We start from the raw sequence: 21,344 nt of genomic DNA, 5'->3' as shown, positions 1-21,344 counted from the left end.
ATTCGACTTGAATGAGAATAAATTGTGTAAACTGGCATGGAGCTTTTCAGATGGTAGCATGACAAATGAGCAGTGTAACTGTATAGCTGGCGGACTTGCTGAGTTTCAGTCAGTGTAAAAAAAACCACGGATGGTAAATTACACAGATTCATAAAATATTGAATCAAATGTACTTTTTTCATTACTTTTAATACAGAGTTCTCTTTACCCTCTCAAAGTTATTGGGCGGTGTGCAGGACTTTGCCCAACCAATCTCCGTGTGATTTGTGTTCAACAAGTCCCTGAGGGGGTGTTCTGTGTGGAGCGTTCGGCTCATTGCTACAGACTACTCAGTCCTTGTGCAACCAAAAGGAGAGCTTGGTATACACTAGGGGCAGACTAGTTCCCAGACAGAGCTGGACATCATCCCTTCACCATGTGTTAAAGATTTTCTGTGTGGAGCTTTCTGATCTGGTGACCTCAGGTGACCTGGCCCTGTTGGCTTTATCAAGTTGTACACTTCCTGCAGGCCAAAATGCCCACTCATGGTTGGGAATGAAGTGCTTCCCAAGTCTTGCTGGTCTTTTTTTTTTTTTTACAAATAATGGGGAAGTGTATGGGTACCAGTCTATTGTTGTAAGGATAAGAGAGAATACAAGCAGCAGAGATGAGCTTCCTCTGAAGAGGTCCTGAGCGCAGCCTTAAAAGAAGAAGCTTCTGTGGAAGAGTTATACAGTCTTATTGCCACCGGCACAAAGGATTTACTGTGGCGGTCAGTTCTGCATTTCGGGGCAATGAGTTTTTTGCTGCTTTGGTGTATGCAGACAACTTTTTATGAACATTCAGATACAGTTTTCACCGCTGTCAACAACGAGTATCTGGTGTAGTTACACAAAACACAAATCTTATATCAGTGTCGTAAGATTAAGGCAAGAGAGGACTTTTTATCAGGATTAGGTAAACGTAGTGATCTTGGTTAAAATATCATATGGTTGTATATGACACGAGTTGGTATGTCTTTTATCTCGTGTCATTGGAACCTCAATTTGCTGAACATTTTGTTGAACAGAAGTCAGCGGGCCCCAGTTGGGCAAAGACTCGAAAAAAGATGATGAAGAAAGATTTATTGCAACTTAGATCTTGAAGGAGGTTGTAAGCCATCAAGGGAATGACTGCCTGGACTGAGAAGTCCTGAAGGCATGAGTAGAAGGATTGCTCCAAAGAATTTGCCAGCACGGGCAGGGCGGGGATTAGAGAGGAGGAAAAGGAGGGATGGTGGAGTTCCAACAGATCTAGGGCTTGCTGTCTGTGAGGCATGTTGGATATCTCAGGAAGCGCAAGGACCAAACTCTTGTGCTAGAAATTTGATTTAAATTAAAAGAATTTAAAAATGTCTTATTATGACTGCAGACAGGCTGCAGTAAACAAAGGAACCGTGTTAGCATTCAAACAAACTACAACCATGACTGAAAACTTTAGCAGGAAAGAAATAAATACAGAATAAAATCAGTGTCAGTGAACATCCAACTGACACGTTCATTATGAAGATAGCTGCAAACTGACAAATGCATTAGGGACATTTGCACATTAAATTAACAAAAAAGGCAATTTGACTGAAATTGTAAATAGCTTTTCAACACACTTTCGGTGTTTGTAATGTCATGCATGACAGTAGTGACTGCACTAGTAGACTTTTTATTTGCTTTGATTGCTTTTTATTTAATGGGGGAAATATTGAGAACATTTAAGTAAATTGTTTGTAATTGATTTGGTGGAACGTGCGTTATTCTTAAACCCCTGCAGGGTCCACACTGTTTCTCTCTTTGTTTATGTCTCTTGCATTTTGCTTAAGCTAAAGGAGCTCCAGGCTTCTTCGATATTTTTCTGTTTCATTTTTTTAAAACCCGGCTGTAACATCTCTGCTCTGCAGACGTCAGATGATCTCTACCTCTACCTGCTGTTTCTGTGTCTTTGTGTCTCCGGTCTGGCTTTCTTCTCTCACTCTCACAGTTTTCTATCAGTTTTATTTGGGTTTCATCTCAGTGTGCTTGTGTCATTGTTGATCAAACTTTTTATCCATTCTTGTCTCTGTTTTTGCTCAATATTTTTCTTTCTGTATGGTTTCTTTATCACTCCTTCTTTTTTATTTCTATTTAATGCCTTTGTGACTTTTACTTTGTTAATTTTACGTGACTTCATGTAACAGCATTTTTTTTATATCCTCTTATGCAAAATTCAGCATTTTGTGATCTCTATCTGTATTTCTGTCTCCTCTTATCTCTGGCCTCCTTCTCACCCTCTTACAAAACCTCCATAAACCTGTAGCTCCCCACCTCACTGCACCAAGCTCATCAATATTCTCCGCCAATAAGTGTATTGACCAGACTTGCTCATCTCTGGTCGTCCTGCTGCTGTAATGAAACCCTGACTCTGTTTAAATGAGCACACACACACACACCTCCTAAAGCAGCTGATCACAGCCCTGCCATTATCAATACTGTCTGATCGATGCTGGTATTGATGATGGTTTAGTGTAATAACCTCTGGGTTTCAAAGAGGAAGAAGCAGCTGGAGAAGAAAACTGGCCATCTGTCTCTTTTGACAGTTAGAATTCAATTTAAAAACCTTTATTGACATGTGTGTTTTTGTGCAGGATTTTCCATCCATCCATCCATTTTCTAGCCCTGATTCAGTATTCAGGTCTGGGTTCCTTGGGGAACAGTCTAAGCAGAGCTCCCTTTTCTCACCCACCTCCTCCAGTTCCTATCTGCTGCACAACAAAGCCTTTCCAAGTCAGTCAGGAGACACGATCTGTTCAGCGTATCCTGGGTCTGCCCCGGGGTTTCCGACTGGTAAAACTGATACAAAACACCTGGGGTGCGTCCAGGAAGCATCCTGGGTCAGATGCCTGAACCACCTCAACTGTCTCGCTTTGATGTGGAGGAGCAGTAGTTATACTCTAAGCTCCACCTGAAAGTCTCAGCTCCTCAACTTAAGCCCTATTGGAAGTGTCCCCAAGAGCATCATGGACACAGTAAAAACAATTGTGACCACACCTTTTTTCACACCTTGGCTCGTGTGATTAGGTAGAGGATCAATAGGGGTCCATGATCCTCTTGGGAACATTCGCATATGGCTTAAAATCTGGGACTCTCCACCAGAATTCCTTTATAATTACACAGGAAAATGAGAAATAGATACAGTGATTTATTAAAATGTGTAAATATGTAAACACTGGTTCATGCTTTGAAACAGATGCATTTTTATGCTTGAATGATTGATATATCAAAGTGGCTCAAACGAAAAACACCGAGTGGACTGAACATCAGTGAAAAAGCAGCCGATACGCAAAGAAAATCTTCTGAAAGAAAATCATATCTCAAGACCACTTTCAAAAAAATCACAAGAAAGCCTGGTTCCTTGGAAGCAAAATATAAAGAAATGAAGGGTGGCTCAAGAGTTTTGCACAACACTGGAGATTTATTTTTAACTATATGCACTCAAATTTGAAGATAAAGAACTGTTAGCGTGGTTTTTGATATACTTTAGGTGTTTAGTGAATTAAATCCAACAAAAATATGCTGCCTATTTAAACAGATTACTAATTGTATTATAAACTATGACTGGAACGTCCACTTTCTAGTGTTTTTCAGTTCAGTATTGTCTTTAACTTCCCTCTCCAAAAACAAAAAATACCTTAAAGCTTTTCTATTTTTACAGAAAGAGAAACGGTATTTCTAAAAGATGCAGTGCCACAGCTTAGAACAGAGAAGTCTTTGACAGAACTTCCAAAAAACAATAAAATAAAAGGAAAATCTATGAAATGTGAAACATGACAGCAAATAAAAAAGATAGGAAGAGGGAAAAAATAGAATAGGAAACAGGTCTGAGTGTTGGCAGAGGAAGCCAGAGGGTTTTCCTGCTTTATGGTGACCCACATATCACAAACACCCACATTTATGTAAACTCACAGTCCTTGTTACATGCTAACAAGAATTATCACTTGGCCGCTGACTCACTCTCTCCAGAAATAACCACACAGCATTATAACCTGGATGCTACGCTTCACCTCAGTGACTCCAGTTTGTTACAACTGGGTTAAACAACAGCAGCAACTGCACATCAGAAGAAGAAGAAATAAAAGAGAGAAAAGAGGACACAAATCCTTCAAGACATGCAGCCAGACTGAGAGCAGGGTAATTACAATGTGAAACATTCTGCTCACTGATGTGACTGAAAACATATTCACTCCACAGAGAGAGAACACCGTAATTAGACAACCTGCTTCTGTGCACAAAACTGGTTCATAGACACAATTTGGTATCACAGAGATTCTGCAGATGTTCTGCATCAACCTCATGGTGAAAGGAAACAGTTTTATACAAACAGCTGTTTAAAATCAAGTGCCTACACTATGAACTCCACCCACAGTGCGATGGGTGCTGGGACAGGAGGAGGTGTCACTGCGATTCTGGAAGTGGGACAGAGTTGGTGCGAGGATGAGCCGACGAGGGTGATGCACATCAAACAGAATTTGACATAGTCTTAGACGGCTTTAGAGACTTCACAAGTGCTACAGTTAAAAGGTGTCTTATGGAAATGACAGGAGACTGGTGTAATTAAGGACTGCAAGAGCTTCAAAAGGGGTATGATAAAAATGAAGGGACATGACATGTCTGAAGAAATACTGGAGGAGATGACTTGGACTGACCCTTTAAACCAGAGTTAACATTCTTCTAATGGCGTTAAATGGTTTAAGTAAAGGATTTTAATCCTGACCGTCAGTTTGTACTTTCCTAAATCATGTAACAAGAGGTAATCATTTGGGTGGGTTTTTTTAGTGGCAAGACCGGGGCATTACAGTGACTTTATGTTTCTATTAAGATCTCAGCCTTGGCTAAGCCATCAGCTGTGTGCTGTTTGAAGGGATGGTGTTTGACATAGGTCTGTTTCATGTTTGTGAGTGCTGGTTGTGTTGGCTTACTGTAACCTACATTTTGGGTTATGACCATAACTTTTGTGTTTTAGGGAACTGCTGACACAGTCAGTCAGTCAGTGATAGCTGACAGACATTTCTAGGCATCAATGAAAGTCACTGATTTTGTTTGGGATGTTGGTCCCTCACTGTTGGGCTAGAGCCTATTCTAGCTTTCATAGAGCAGGAGCTGGGGTACAGTCTGGACAGGCTGCCAATGTATCGCAGACCCTCTCCAAATACTCAAATATTAGATAATATTATAATATTAAAAAAGATGGTAATATCAATAATGTGAAACTGCTGATGTCATGGTGGCCATGCTCCTTTTATCCACAGTCTTCTCTGAGAGGAACAGGGCCTTATGCTATGAACTGAAAAGCTTCTACAAGGTGCTACCAACTTGTTGTTTTTTTCCATGAGAATTATGATGAGTTAGAGTACTTAAGTCAAAGAATCATTTCTAAAACTGCAAATCTGCCAAATTACACAGCAGTGATCACTAGAGACCTCTTTGCAGAATGTGCCTTTAAATGAAGTATTTTAATATCGAAAACAGCCAGTTCTGATACAGGGAATAACACCCTAAAGAGGTATAGCCAAATTATCTTTGCGATACGATGATATCTGGAGAAAAACAGTAGTGAATGAGATAGAAAACTCAGTTTGTATCAAACTCCAGCTATTCTTTCTACACTGATGACTCACTGTTACAGACTAATGCTTTAAATTCATCCAAACAGAGTGCAGAATTTAGGGGTCTGTTTTTAGATAGTGTGGTATGCATTACAATAAACGTCTTTAAAATTAAAGTTGTGCTGACCAGCCAACCGTAAACTGCTGTTTAACTTCACCAGACTCCATTAGGTGGTTGTAGAACACGGAATTTAATGGCTCAGTACTCATTAATCAGTGTGAGTGACAAAGAAAAGTACAAATGCAATCATGTCTTTGGTAAAACTTTTACAGTCACAGCCGTGTTGACTGGCTGAAGCTGCTCTTGTGTCTGATGTGAAACCCCTCATGTGATCTGATCAGAGCCACTGCTGGAGTCGCACACTGTAAACCGAATCTTTGAGGTTTCACAGCAACATTCCTTTTTTCCCGCTTCATCTTGCCAACTCTCTTCCAGTTTTTCGCTGCTTGCCTCTCCTTCCTCATTTTGTCTTTCCCAGGCTCATCCCCTCGTCACTGGCGTGTCCTCAGATCTCCCCTCCACTCTGTCCTCTGAGTCGTTCTGAGGGAATGAACAGGCTAATTATCAGTGTGAGAAAGTTGGTGCAAGTGTGAACGCCTCTCTCTTCAACTTTGCTTTTGCCTGAAAGACTTTTTACATCTAAACCTCCCAAAGAAAGTTGGAAAGTCAAAGAAAGATGAACTCTCTGACTATCATCATCATCATCATCATCATCACCCTAAGGCAACTGGCCACTGGAGACATCATCTGGAGGTACCATGTGAAAGCTCAAGCACCAATAGCAAGAGCAATGACGTATATTGAGCATAATGTAAAATACGCTCAGTTCAGTATGCTCCCAAGTTAATCTGAGAAACTGCAGAGCTCTTTAATTATATGTGATTTTGAAATTTTCAGTCACAGATTTTACATCAAATGTGATGATATCTCACTAGCTTTAGACAGAAATAAGAATGCATGTGTGAGCTTCACCAATTTTCAGGAAAGTGATTTTCCATATTTTTCCTGATGTTTAAAATAACAACTGTTATTTAACCCGTAACCTTGAGAAATGAAGAACAATTACTACCTCAGATAATGTAGGCTAGCTAACTGATGTTTATCCACTCATTGCTAGTTTCAGGTTAACTGAAGCTGGTCACTTTACTGTGGTGCAGTAAAGTCACCCTACACAAATTAGACATTACTGACTACCTGAGTTGCTTTGGAGAAAAGGTCACTGACTGATTGGTCACTGGGTTTGTGTGTTAGCGTTCTACATTTTCCCAGCAACTATGAACAAATTCAGTGCTGTTCTGTATGTACTATTTCACAACTACCAGCCACTCTGACAGAAAATTAAGTGTCTGGAAATAATGGCATCAAAACCAAGTAATAGTGTCAAAATTCCCATATTCTTAGTAGAAGCACAGAAGCTTTATTATAATAAAATAATGGCTATATTGTCAGGTTTCAAGGGCGAACTCCATGAACCATAAACAAATTGTAGCTAGATAAGGTGGATAAGGACTAAAGCACCACGAGGTAGAACAAACCTGACCCCACCATCAGAAGATAAATGAATTTATAGGTGACCCAATTTGGTAAACTTAGAGCTGAACCACTTCTCAGGAAAGGAGGAGGCTAAAAGTTTGTGTTGCCCAAGACATACAAAAGTTTCACACTGGATGATGACAATCAATTTACCGATGGATCCGAGTCAGAGCTTAGTTGCAACAAGAGAGAGGATTTTGTAACGCTTTCCATCAAATCCAGTACTTGGGGGATTTTTTTAGTCCATAAAATAATTGATATTAATAATAATCACTCATTGCACATCACCAATGAACAGAAAGTAACCAAAGCATCAGGGCTTTTGCAGTTGTGTGAATAAGTGCATATAAAATCTCTGATGGACTACTAACCTAGAAAAAAGCAACCAAAAAGAATAGAAAACTGTGCAATAAAGAAAAAGAGTCCCGCATGGATCTCAAACTCATGTCTCCTGGGTAAAAGTCATCTTAATTATGCCACTACCATCCCTCCATCCTCCTTAAAAGGAATTTAGTCGCTGTTTCAAAGATCAAACACTCTTAGTTTGACTGTGAAAATCAGGCCATCATAGCTGAACTACAGAACGGCAATGATATGCAGAAGAAGAGAACTATTTGGAAGAAGAGAGAAAAGGAATAGACGTCAGACCAGTGGAAATCAGGGCTTTGATGTCATAGGAACTTTGGTTTTATGTGTTTGTGAGATGTAGTAAAGGAGGTTCCTGCTGTGAAGCATATGGTGATACAATGCTCACACCATCCCTGGGAACACTGTTTGTTTTCAGCAGGACAATGAGCCGCAACAAACCTCCAGGCTGCGAGGGCTGCATGACCAAGAAGGAGAGCGATCGAGAGGCAAAGAGCTCTAAACAATCATGATAAATAGAAGAGCTTAAATGATTGTGAATCCACTGCAAAAGTGTCTTAAACCCACAGTTTTCCAGATGTCTACTGGAGGGCGACTCCTGTGTTTGGAAAACACACTTTGGGCTATTAAGAATTCTGATAGAAAATAACTCTCAGCTCTGGTGCTCTCTGACCTCAATAAACACTTTTGTGATGAGTGTGTGTTCCCAACCACTAGTTATGAGTCTTATTGAAGAAAACACAAAGTTTATTTTGTAAATTAAGGTCCTAATTAAAGTAAAAAATGAGAATAAGCATGGTATAAAAAAGCCTCAGATGAGGCTGAGATGCATTTGAAGCTTTACAACAAACCAGGGGGTGCTCCCCCAGAAGCTACGTTCATTATTTATATACAGTCTGTGATTCCAACAATTCAATTAGACTAATTGGATGAACTGAACTGGACCTTTAGTGCTTTATGGAGCATCCTTAATGCAATTATCTGACAAATAGAATGGTTGAGCAGACTGTCCGAGAAGTTTAGTATTTTATTAGCAACATATGTGTTTCACCTGTGCAGTTATTAGGATCCAGCTTGCTAACCAAGTTATCATTTCTAGCTATAAAAAACAAAACAAACAAACAAACACACCCATGTCAGAGGCCAAAATGCTTCAAAATAGTACTTCATATATGAAAGCTTAGCTTCACAGTAGCAATATCCATATATTCTGTTGCGTTTCTTACGTGTGTTGCTCGGCTGCGAGTCCATGGGAATCATCATTTTGCTTCGAGTTCCTCTCCTGGCAGCCAGAGAACGCTCCAAAGTAGAGATACTGCTGGAAACCTCATCAGCATCTGCTCCTGGAACATCACAATCAAAACCCAATCAGGGATTCAGACATCTTCATTTCCTTGGATTAGGATTTAGGTTTAGCGTTCCATTTTCCACTTGGAAAAGATCTTTATTTGATACTTTTGTGTTTTTATCATTATTAATTAGGCCTGTTTACACAGCTAATTAAACCAAGATTCATAACCCATTTATCTTAAACGTAATGATGTAAAATAAAGAGAAACTATAAGATTAAATCTAATTAAACACATAAAAAATATGAGTGTAACTAAATGAAGCTTTGCTATACACATTATATACTAAATTGATTGGTAAATGAGAATCAGTGCTGTACCTGAATGGCTGCTTTTGCTCCCCATCTGGCTCTCTGATTGGCTGTGTGCCACCTGGGGGAGGTCCTGGCAAGACTGGATTGGTGAATCGTGGCCAGATGGTGCGATGCTGGGAGCTTTCTCCATGTTCTTCATCTCCATCTCCTCGTGGTGGATCCAGAGGTCCGGAGGCCGCAGGTCCTTCTGGCTGCCCTTCCTCTTACTGGCACTGTGACTTGCTCTCTTCCTGCACAGAGGATGAGAAACGCACCGGGGAGGAGGGTCAGGAGAAGAAAACACTCCATCCATCATCGTTTATTTCCACTAAATGAAAGCACTGTGGGGTGGAGAGGGCTGTGAATTCTCCACCTGTAGCTGTACTCAAATCTGATCATCTGGATCATAAAACAGTATGAATTCAAATGAAATTTGGCATAATGTCTTGAACTGCCTCGAACTCTTGAAGATTATGAAACAAGATTATGCTCACTGAAATGTGGGGAGGAGAATTATGAAATTATACTGACATTATAAATGGGATTATACAGAAACTCTCTGAACCAGAGCATCATTTCTACTTGTATCTGTATTTTTGAGGAGTTTTCCTGTGTTTCAAATCATTAAAGATGTTTTGTTGTTTTGTTTTTTAATTTGCAGGATGTTGAGCTCTCATAGCCACCATATGATGTCATGAACAGGATTACAATAAAGGTGGATTGAAGGTAGGAAGATGAAATTAATCCACTTTATTAGTGGATTATATGATACCAAGTGTAATTTCATGAACTATATAAATAATCATTTTGACTAAAACTGAGAAAAATACTAAAAACTGCAATTTCATGAACACAAACTAGACTGAAACTGTTCATCCATTCATTATTTCTTGCTTATCTGAAGTTCTGTCTCTGTAGCAGTGGGCTAAACAGGGTATTCTTCTCCCAAGCAATCTTGGTGCCTGCAGTGGTCGACCATCGCTGATGCACCCACAATGAAAGACATATTGATTTGGAGAATGGAAATGCACTGAAGATGCACTGTGAACACAGTTGCGGCTTTTCTGTCGCATTTCTTACAAATCGGTTCAAGGAGGCTAGAAGTCGAGTTTAAAGGCATAATTGCCATTCCTGCTGTTACAAAAGTCATCTGCGTGAGTTGACTTCTAACAGGTGGTTTTGAAAGAGTAAATAAAACCTCTTGAGTGTGTTTATAAAAAGAAAACCATGACAAAACAAACTACAATGAAATAACGTTAAAACCTGATGAACTGACATTTCCTGGGATGATAAAGTCTACATGCAGAGATCTAACTGAGGTTTTTGCTGGCTGGGTTATTTGTGATTTGGTACATATATTCAGACCTGTGTGAGCTGGCAGGGACATTAATTTCAGAGTAAATCTCTGTGAGAAAAAACAAGACATGCAGGGCAGCTCATTAACCATCTGCCTCATTACAGTGACAGCCGTTTATTGCCATCACACAGATGAATGAAACATCTTACTTCCTCTGCTGGGCGGAGGTGCGCCGTGTGCAGATGAGGGCCACGATGACAACCACGACCACGGTGACGGCTCCCACAGAAACCACAATGATGACCAGGAGGTTGCTGTTCTTCTGAGGGGTGACGCTGCCGTGAGGGGGACGCATCTGACCAATTGGAGACTCTGGAATAAATACAAGAAGAGAGGCAGAAGTTAGAAACATGAATAAATGCACACTGAAATCTGTATATTCAAAATGAATATACTAAAATGACATCAGTTTATAAAGTTTATGCCATTTTTACTGTGAATTCATTATGTATAACAAACATTTTCCTGAAACCTTCACCTAAAATGCTTGATATAGTCAACATTACAACAATAAATTATATATACTGTAATATCTCAGGCAAATTGTTAATGCTTTTTCTTTTGCTCATTAGATCTTTTAAACTAACTAAATTTCACCATAAAAAGAAAAGACAAAAATTGTTTCATACATTTTGATGATTGCTGATGACACAGTTATATTCAATTCAGTTGATTTATATAAACCCACAATAACAGCTGCCTCAAGGTGCTTAAATATGAAGAAAAAAAAGTTTTCACAGAACTCTATGAAATCCCGTGAAAAGCACAGTCACTGCTTCCATAAGGTTGGGGTAACAGTCAGGTGCTGCTAATCAAATGCATTAACTGATCACCAGCAAGTCTCAGCACCTATATAAATTCAGACGTTTTGTCAGTTTGCTGGTCAGGAGCATTCAGGTGTGTGTTAGAGAAGCAATAATTGCTCTATTCAGAGAAGGTTCATTTGACGTCCATCATTCTCCAATGAGAAAGATTATTTACAATTTAATTCAATTCAATTTAATTCAACCTAAGGTCACATGGTGACAGTATATTTAGAAAGACACTGAGTACGACTTGTCTGGAAGGCTTACGAGGAGAACGCGTTTCTTAGCTGAGGAGAAGATGGCAGCACAGCGTAGGTTTGTAAGGTTTGAATAAAGCACAAGATTTCTGGAGGAATGTGCTTTGGCAGACGAGCCCAAAGTGGAGACGTTTGCCTCAATGAACTGAAGCAACGTTGTGAAGAAGACTGATCCACAATTACTCCGCAACAATGTGAGAGACTAATAAAGCCATAAAGAAATCATTTAATCATTTAACTTTTTCTATTCAAAGAAGATTGAATTTTACTGAAATTTAAATTTGGTTTTACCTTTTTCATAATATCATGTGGAAAGCAGAACAGGAAGGGTAACACTACTATAAGTTGATATACCGAATCAAATTTTAGGCAAATTGCTATATTTAACTGCTTCACAGTCACATTTTTATATCTGTCTTAGTTGTGCAACCATTATGTTATTCCACGATACCCAAAATTGAGACAAAGGAAAAAGAAGAAGTGGTTTGACTGGACTGAAAACGCAAAGCTGCTGCTGTTGCTGCTTTACCGATCAATACACAGTGTGTGTATGAGTGTACGACAGGTGTAAAGGGAAAGAGGGGAATTGATGACACGCTCTGTCATTCATTAACTCGACCTTGGCGCAGAGAGAGGGAGAAAATAGGAAACACATAAGGGGCATGAAGTCCAAATGCAGAGGCAAGGGAAGTGTGTTAAAGAGGGAGGAGCTGGAGAGGTGGAAAAAGGAAAGGAAAACATAGGAATGGAGAGACAATAAAATGACTGAGAGGGGAGAGAGAATGAAAGAAAAAGAAAGGGAGAAGATGGATGAACAAAATATCAAGAGAGGTGTGTACATATGAGACAAAGAGAAACACAAAGGAAAAGAGATAGCAGGACACTTTTCCTCTTTCACCTTCTCTCTCCATTTGCTTGTCTCTCTCAATGAAAACCACAATCCATCAAAGCTTACGGCCACAGCACAGAAGCCACAACACCACCTTCTTTTCCTTTTTAAAGTACAATTTCATCATCTTTCTTCCTTTTTTTTCTTTTTAAATTCTTTATTTAATTTCAGAATTCTGAGTTTTAGCTGATGCAGTTTCTGCTTTCATTGTTTTGCGAGAGCAAAGGTTATGGGGTAATTAAAATATACTAAGTTCAACCTTTGATGTCACCAGAAAAAGTGATGACAGTTCAACTTCTTTTTTGAACAAAGCGTCAACCTTCAGGTCTGAAAACTGCAGATCTTCGAGTGGCCACGTGATGCTGGTTCCAAAAGCGAGTCACTCATCACAGCCTCTCATGTTAAAATGCTTAGTTTCATGGATGGATAAAAGCACGCACATTTTTATGGACAGTATTGACCTTTATAACAGCTGTACAATCGTGCTGTACAGAGGGCAATAGCGAATTCATGTGTAGTGTTTGCGCCTTTTAGAGTATTTTAATCGATCTGCCTGCCAAATATAATGTTTTCCTGTGTGGTGCAGGCCATCAAGGAAGATTATGCTTCAATTTTTATGAGTAAAATTGTAGAATTTCTACTGTCTACCACAAACATGTATTAGACGCTTGCTAGCATTAAGTGATAGATTAGTGCTTGATTTTATTATCCACACGTGGTCACATCTGGCTCCTAAAATCAAATGTGGTGGCTGCAGAAATGCTAACGTTGAGGATTCAAAACGTAAAGTCCAGAAACCAATGGTTAATGTCATGGTTACATTCATGGATTATATACAGGCAGCGTGATCTCAATCCTTTACTGACCAGGATCTGCCTCTATGGTAAGAAAATAGGTATGCTTGTGGAAAGTCTTACCTTCTAGCGTTTTGTGTGAAAAATGTGCATTTAAGTCCAAACCAAGAAGTTCTGGTGATTAAAACTAACTAAAAACAACATCTGAAAATAAAAAGTCCAAAAGATCAAATGAAAAAATAGCAGACCTACAAAGTCCTGAAAGTCCTGTGATTGATGACACTACCTTCACCTCAGCTACACTGTGCACACGTTGATTGCTTTGAATTTTTCCCCACTGGTTAAAAATGATCACAGTTGTTCACAAGTGACAAGTTAAACATGTGAAAGTGAAGGTAAAAATGATTTAAATCAAGTCAATCATCACCTGTTAATCAGCATTTCCTTTTTGTGCAGCGGTGGTACAGTTCTGTTTCTTTAGCACTTATCCACTCACTTCAGATGAACTCAGCGACCATAAAATGGAGAGAACTCAGCTAATTAGGTCTGATTTACACCTCAGAATGTCACATAATTAAATTCATGCTACTCTAGCATGAAAAACAGAACTGAAATCAGTAGGAGTCACTTGCTAACTTAAAATATTTTATAGCTCCTGGGCGTACAAAGATGTTTATATTGTGGGAACAAGTTGGCTAAACTTCAGGTAACTTTCAGGTCTTTTCCTGTTATGCTAATGCATTCGCCAGTTACTTGGTTAAACACTCGTTCCCACAAGCTGGATAAATATTTAAAACAATTGTTCCCACAAGTTAAACAAAGAACAAAATACTTGTTCCAACAATATGAACATGTTGTTCCCGCAAGATAAGCAATTTAGTTCGACCAAGAGATAAAACATCTTTTTCCACAAGTTCCTTCAATATAATGAAATTTTTCTCACAAGAGAAACAACTTGTTCAATGACATGCCCGTGAGAAAAATACCTTGATCCCACAAGTTAAATAACTTGTGTGCATTGTATCACTGCATATACATGTAGCTATATAGCTACATGACAGAACAGATTAGTTTGTACAGAATTGTCACGATCCTGGGTCTTATGACCCAGTGTTTTGAGTTTTAGTTCATTTTGATGTTTATAGTGTATGTTTAAGCTTATTAAGTTTCCTATGTTCATTTGCTTATTAGTTCCCCCTTGTGTTTTCAACCCCTGTGAAGTCTCCCTTGCCCTTCGTGTGTTTCATGTCTGTGTGTCTTATGTTGTCAGGTCTGCGTCTCATTGTATTTCCTGTTTTATTTTGAAGGGGTCCTGTGTTCCTATGTTCAATGTTTTTAGTGTTACTCTCTCCTTGTGACGTCGTTATGTTCATGTGTGTCAGCTGTTTCTCCATGTGTTCCCATTTCCCTCATTATCCTCCTGTGTGTATTTAGTCCGTGTGCTTTCAGTCATTCTTTGTCAGGTCATCTGCTCGTCCATGTCACTACTTCAGGAATCTATGTCAGTTCACCATGTTTAAGGTTTTTTCATGTTTAGTTTTAGTTCACCCAGTTTGGGTTATTGTTTAGTTTCACCAATGCCCTTTTGCTAGCCTCAATAAACGGCTTGTTTTTTGTTAAATCCACGCCACGTTCAGTTTTTGGAGTCTGCGTTTTGGGTCCTTTTGTCAACACATACAGTCTGCCCTCGCCGGACTGTGACAAGAATACCATTAATGTTTTTCTTGTTCCTATTTATACATTAAGGAAAACTTGTACAGGAGGTTTAAAACTCTTGATGTTTTATGTACAGGACTGTGTCATCTGATGTTAACTAAAGGTAACCGTGGAGACAAAAATTTGATTTTAGTTAGTCGAATGGTAGTCTTCTGCTCATCCACTTATTGGCACCTTGTTAAATTTCATCTTAAAAAAGCTTTTTAGATTAAGAAAGGTCGTGGCAAAAATGTCTTTCATCAAATTAATATTTGTTTTTACAATAAATTACAGTTTTATTGAGTATAAAGTAGAAAAAGAGTCCGTAATTTTAAATAACAAAAAGATGCAACAATAGCAGCAACTGACAGGAAGTCAAAACTGACCCGCGAGCAAAATGTATGTTACTGATGATAACAAGAGTAGTAACAACCTCTACTGAGATGCCCTTCAGCAAAGTAGCACAGGCCCAGAAGCTCAGAGAAACTGTGTAGAATAAATCACAAACTCTCGCCAGCTGAGTCAGTTTAAAGCCACAACGACACCAACAAATCAACACAAGAGCGACGGAGAGCACAGAAATCCTTGCAAAGCCCAGAAATCCAGCAGGGAAGCGAAACTGAGCAGTTACAAAGATGACAATGCAAACAAAGACATCAAAATGCAGCGTGATTCCGACTAATTTTATTTTATAGCTTATAGTTTATTCTTTGTAGACTGGAGCATAAAGCACTGTAGCACCAAAGGGACAAATCAAAGACAAGGTCCACCCCAGGGGGAAAAAATCTCTGTGGAGAAACCAGAGTATACACATCAATGAGGCTTTAATCTGAACATCACTGTCAGTCACAATGACATCATACTGGATAACATTTTGTCCTACTTTTACTATGTTCCTGCAACTGTTCATGATCAAGCAGGTTTTTTTTCATTTGTTAAGTTTTAAAATCCAATAAATGAGTATTAAAAAACTTCAGAGAAACAACTCAGCGCTGTCCTTAATACCAGCAGAGAGATAAACTCAATACTATCATACAGTCCAATTATGTGCACAACATTATTACTGAAGCCTCCTTAGTATTTAATTAAGGGTTGATGTTAATGTAAAACCTGCATCACGTGGACGGTTCTTTTGGAGGCTCCTATGGAAACCACATGCTGTAAATAAACTGCAACATCTCAGCAGTTAATGGATTGACCTTATACAAAGACATGAACAGAAATAACTTTGCGTGGGGCACAATCCACATTACAAATCTTTTTATCCAATACTTTGGTTTATACAGCTGCAAATCCAACACTTTTGCCAACAATTTGATGTGTTTAGTTTTTCAGTATTGTCATCATATTAGCAAATATGTTAATCTCTCAGTTTAGGAATATAAACTTAATATGCATAATGTATAATATGCTTAATGTGCTTTCCATTAATGTATAAACATGAAAGCCATTTTTTCTGACCAGCAGAGAGAAAATGTCTGAACATTTCTGAGCTACTTAAGTGAAGCTACAGGGGGTTATAAAAGACGAAGAAGTTAATGTTTTTGATTAAAACTCTTGAGATGTTGTTTCCCTTTACTTAAAACTGAGATATTTTTAACTTTAATAGCTTGGCGCTGTGAGTGGAGAGGTATGGACCTCTCACAACAACTGCCAGCATCTACTTCCCAAGAGATATGAAGAGAAAACTGAGGAACTTTAGTGAATGAGTGGCAGTGCTGAAGGTCTTTGCTCGGTTGAGGCAAGAACATCAGACGGGATCGGTTCACCTCTGCACAGAAGCCGTCAGACCTACAGAGCTGTGGCACAATGAAACCAATCTGAGGTGACTCTTCTCAAGCTCATTTTTCAAGTGAGAGGAAGCTCTGCGACATAAACGACGACACCGAGTTAAAGATGAAATACCGTTGAGCTGATGAACGAGGCTGCGACCTGCCTGACCCGCAATAAAGCCAGAGGGGAACGGAGGTCAAAGAGGACAGATTTATGATCTCCTCCGGGAGCAGCAGCAGCAACTGCGCTGACAAAATGTCAGAGTCCATCTTCAGATATACACAAGCACACACGCTGCCCGACAGTGCTCCAGTGAGACCAGATATAGACCCTGACCTCTGACCTACCAGCGGAGGAGGAGTAACAGTCTTTCTCCAGCAGAAACGGGAGCGGACAGTTATGATTATGACCATGGTTTATATCATCAGCCAATGCTTTAGCTTTTATAGTGGTTTCAGCATTATTAGCTGCAATAGTAGTGTAGTTTACAGCAAATATAGTATTTTTATATGCATCAGTAGAAGTGGCGTTAACTATGCAGTTTGCATGAGTACATTCACTTTAGACATAATTATTGTTCTTGGTATGAGTATAAGTCACCTTGTATTAAACATAATGATTGTGTGCAGTAGGGGAAAAAAAATCTCTCTGTGTGTTTAATTTCAAACAATAGTTGACCAAGCAGCACAAAACCCTGAAAAGATGATTTTGACTTCCAGCATTCACCTCTCCTGTCATGCACAGCTGCTACTACACAGATGCTGGATTAGCCGGGTCTAAATGCTCTCCGGTGGAGTCCAAACTCTCCCAGGGGTTTTAAAAGTGGTATTTAAAGTGGTTTAAACATGGCGAGCTGGGCTGAACCAGACTGTCCCGCTGATTTTAACAGTAGTACATTTGTAAGGTTGCCAAAACTCAGACGTCTGGTGTGTAAAGTACACTTTTGCACTTAACATCAAGCCCCACATTCTGTGACCGGCCCTGCTGCATATTGCGCTCTCCTGGTATGTGTGGAACAGATGGATTACTTTTGCTTCCAAACGCAGTGTCCTCACAACAACATAAAAAAATCCCCACCTTTTCAGCGTAAGCATTCGTATTTTAATATAGCTAATTTTGAAATAAAGCTTTTCTATCAACATCAACATGCTCGTTTTCACTGCTGAGGTCCTAATTTTGCAACAACATAGCTATCTGACAAAATCAGTGTTGTCTTTGCTATTCTATTATTTTGGCCTGAGTTATTTACAGACCGTCTTTTAACCCCTTGGCAACCTCCAGTCGCTATGGACAAATGTATGTTCTTTGATCGGCTAGCGATCTGTTGCTGAAGTTTGTTGCCTGCCGCTGAGGAATCGGTCACAAAACAGGTGCTTCACCAGAGAATTCCTTGTGTTTGCTTTGGTCTTTAGCAGAATGCTAGACGGAAGATGTCAACATGTTCTTGAACACTGACTATTGCTGAGTATTACTCGAAAAGTGCAAATCAAGCTACCACTGCAACCATGATAATGTTCACGAGAGCTAAATTCAATGTTTCAAATACAAATGTTCTTTTGTTCCTGTTTGCACGTTTCACAGTTCTGCTAGGTGAGGAGTAGGAGAACTTTCTGGGGAAAGAAAAAACCACGACAGGATGAAAATATTAATTATATCATTAACAATATTAGAAGTACAGACAAACAGCTGTATTCCATATTAGAGTGTTAGAGCCACGGAATATAAATAATTCATATGTTTAATATTGTTAGTTGTACTGTTTTTAATTAGAAATGAAAGGCAACTATCCTTTCTTCTCTATGTCAAATCAGTCCAATAACGCTGCTGTTGTTGTCATTATATTAAAAACTACAAGCTGAAGATTTATATGCCACCCCACTCTTTTAATCCTGTTTGTCCATAAAGATGATTATTTTCCTCCACTTTATAGAAACACTGATTGATGGCGAGATAGTGAATCTAATTAAATTTTCCTGCCACGGGCGATGCGACGGCGAACATGAAGCGATGCTCACCGACTGTAAATCAGCAAGCTGGAGCTCCTTGTCAGGACAGAGCGACTTATTAAAGTAAGTTTAGACATGACTGAGTCGAGTGATTAGAGGAATCAGTTGAGCGGCTGTGATGAGCTGATGATGCTGCAAGAGTATCACAACAGACACGCACACACAGCCAGCTCAGCTCTCAGGAGATTCAGTCTCATTGTTGTATCGAGCAAAATAATGAACCTAAAAGTAATTCTGCTTTCTGACAGACTCAGCAGAAAATGCAGAAGATGAGTTTCTGTTACCGTTGATGCTGCTCCTGTCAATCGGGTTGGTGTCAGGCGGCCAGTAGGCGTGTTCTCCTCCTCGACCTGAAAGGCGAGAAAGAAGGAGTATCACTAAGGAAAAGGGATAAATGAAGAGAAAATGGGCTCAGAGTAATTTTGTGGATGGAACACCTGAATCTGACAGAGATTGCTCCCTTCTTAGGAAATAAATTGCCGTCTTAAGGCACATGTCATGTTGTACATGTGCTCTCTGTGTATGTGTGTGTGCAGTTTCTCCTAAGAGTGCATTTAGACCAAATCCTTAGGTTTTATCCACCCACCTGGATCCTGACACTGGATTGGATGTTTAGAATGGTTTCCATAGTAACGAAATACAGACAAATTGGAGATTGAAGTGGTTCAAAGCTGGATCATCAAAATGGCAAAGCCAGCAGCTTTAAATCACCCACTTAAACTTGATTTAAAGAGGTTTAGATTTTTGTTTTTGTGTTGTTTCTTTGTCTTTCAGAAGGTCCTTGTGTGTGTGTTCTTATTACTTTTGTGCTAACATGACAGATATTCTGAAATTGAGTTTAATTAACTAACACAAAGTAGATTTATACCTGAAGCCATTTTGTATTATAAACTTTTTGCTTTCTGGGTAAATAATGATGCTGCTATCTATGCTTGCCAGTTTACACTCTGAAACCTGGATTTATGCCCATTGCAGTTGGTGTTATGAAGGAGTGGCTAGAGAACTGTTCTGCTGGATTGTTTATTACCTACATATATTCATTAAGACCACGGCAAAAGTTATGGAAAGATATAAATACATTTTTTAACGGGCAGTTTGGTCCAGCTTAGAAGTAGTTAAGGTTCCAGGTACACAGACCAGTTGACTCGTCAGTGGTAATCACCCTTCACTAGGGATGTGTAAATATGTATTTCTCGACCAGCTGGTGAGTGTTTGCTTGCTCTTCCTGTATACGTCTCGGTCACAAAGAGGTATACACAGCTTGAAAAGCTCCTTGTGATTGTTTTGGTTGCTATCCAGACTTCTCTCCAATCATTTACCAAGTACTCACAAAGCAACAGTGAACCTGTGAAGAGTGTGACGCAAATGTAAAATGTTGACCTTTAAGTTCTTCAGTTCTGGTTTGTGTCACTATTTTTTTTAAAGTTGCACTTCCAGTGAGTATCTGCAGACAATTTGGAGTCTTTCATCGAAACTAAAGGTAACCAAGGCAATCTGCAAATGACCAAAGCAATTGCAAGGAGGTTCGGATGGTGCCAAGGGGTTGCCATTGTTAAAAAAATGACAGATATTTCTCAAGAAATTCCTTCTGAAAAATTTGAACAGGACACCATCTGCTCTTGAGAGCTGTGTGAATAAGTCCTGACTTTTGGAGTCATTCCAGATCTGGATCGAGGAATTTTTGGAATGATTATTTACCACTTCAATGTAGAACAAAATTCAAAAGACAATACTTGTCTTCACAAATATGCAGATAATTAAAAAAACAATTAACTGGGAGACACTGTCATAGCCAGTGAGACCAAATTCTCGCAATCTGGGATCCTTCTGAATTCGGGGAATCATGCATCTCAAATAACTGCATCAAACAACCTATCAAATCCACAAAAACGAGAGAATTTAACCTTCACTGGCTGATGCACTAAAAACTTCAGAAACAGCCAGCTAAAGACAGTTTATTGAGTTTCTGCCTCAAAGTTAAATAAATGTAGATGGTAATCCTGAACCCAGTCTTCTATGTGCAATAGTATTCACATTCTGAACTGCTTAGATAGAATCAAGACTTTAATTATGTGTAAGTTAGTGACAAAGATAATCTAACAGCATTTTATTTGTGTTTGGACACAGTCAGTTTCTCTGTTTATCAGTTACAAAGCCAATTCAGTCAGCTAAGTTTCACTAATGATGTGCTTATATCATCCAATTCTTTGTCTTATTTTTGTGTTGTTCTTCATATTATTATACTACATTGTGGGGAAAATATTTCAAAGACTAATTTGTCAAATAATCAACTGTTGTTTGAATATCTAGTAAAGGCTGAGCCAACAGGAACTTTTTAGTGTTGATGCCAATACTGATATTGACATACTGGCAGGCATTTCATGCCTTTCTATAGTTTCCTGGCTATTTCCTGGCAATCAGAGTAGGGCTCAACCCTAGCATTATTAACACTTGGAGCTAGCCTACTGTGCTCACTTGAAAACATTGACCACAGACATGATAAACAGACATTTTAGTATTCAGTTCAGTCTTTACCTTGCAAGCATTGTATAAGCAGACATTAATAATTTTAATT

The 21,344-nt window shown here is 39.1% G+C and overlaps 1 protein-coding gene across 1 annotated transcript in view; it reads right to left on the bottom strand.

Moving 5' to 3' along the window:
• Positions 1–21,344, bottom strand: part of dcc (DCC netrin 1 receptor) — a 375,235-nt gene that overhangs the window by 49,491 nt on the left and 304,400 nt on the right. Inside the window, exons 22-25 of the mRNA XM_086300044.1 lie at positions 19,054–19,119; positions 10,699–10,861; positions 9,220–9,443; positions 8,777–8,893 (exon numbers count right to left, since the gene is read on the bottom strand). Coding sequence (XP_086156170.1) covers positions 8,777–8,893; positions 9,220–9,443; positions 10,699–10,861; positions 19,054–19,119 — 570 coding nt within the window. The remainder of the gene's footprint in view (positions 1–8,776; positions 8,894–9,219; positions 9,444–10,698; positions 10,862–19,053; positions 19,120–21,344) is intronic.

The sequence above is a fragment of the Aulonocara sp. 'chitande type north' Nkhata Bay genome, linkage group LG7 (genome assembly GCF_057382095.1).
Source record: "Aulonocara sp. 'chitande type north' Nkhata Bay isolate Kocher_YH1m ecotype deep benthic linkage group LG7, A_spYH_male_GT1.1, whole genome shotgun sequence".
In the NCBI taxonomy this organism is placed as follows: Eukaryota; Metazoa; Chordata; class Actinopteri; order Cichliformes; family Cichlidae; genus Aulonocara; species Aulonocara sp. 'chitande type north' Nkhata Bay.
Note: the sequence above shows the minus strand (reverse complement) of the source record. Positions and strands in the feature narration are given on the sequence as shown.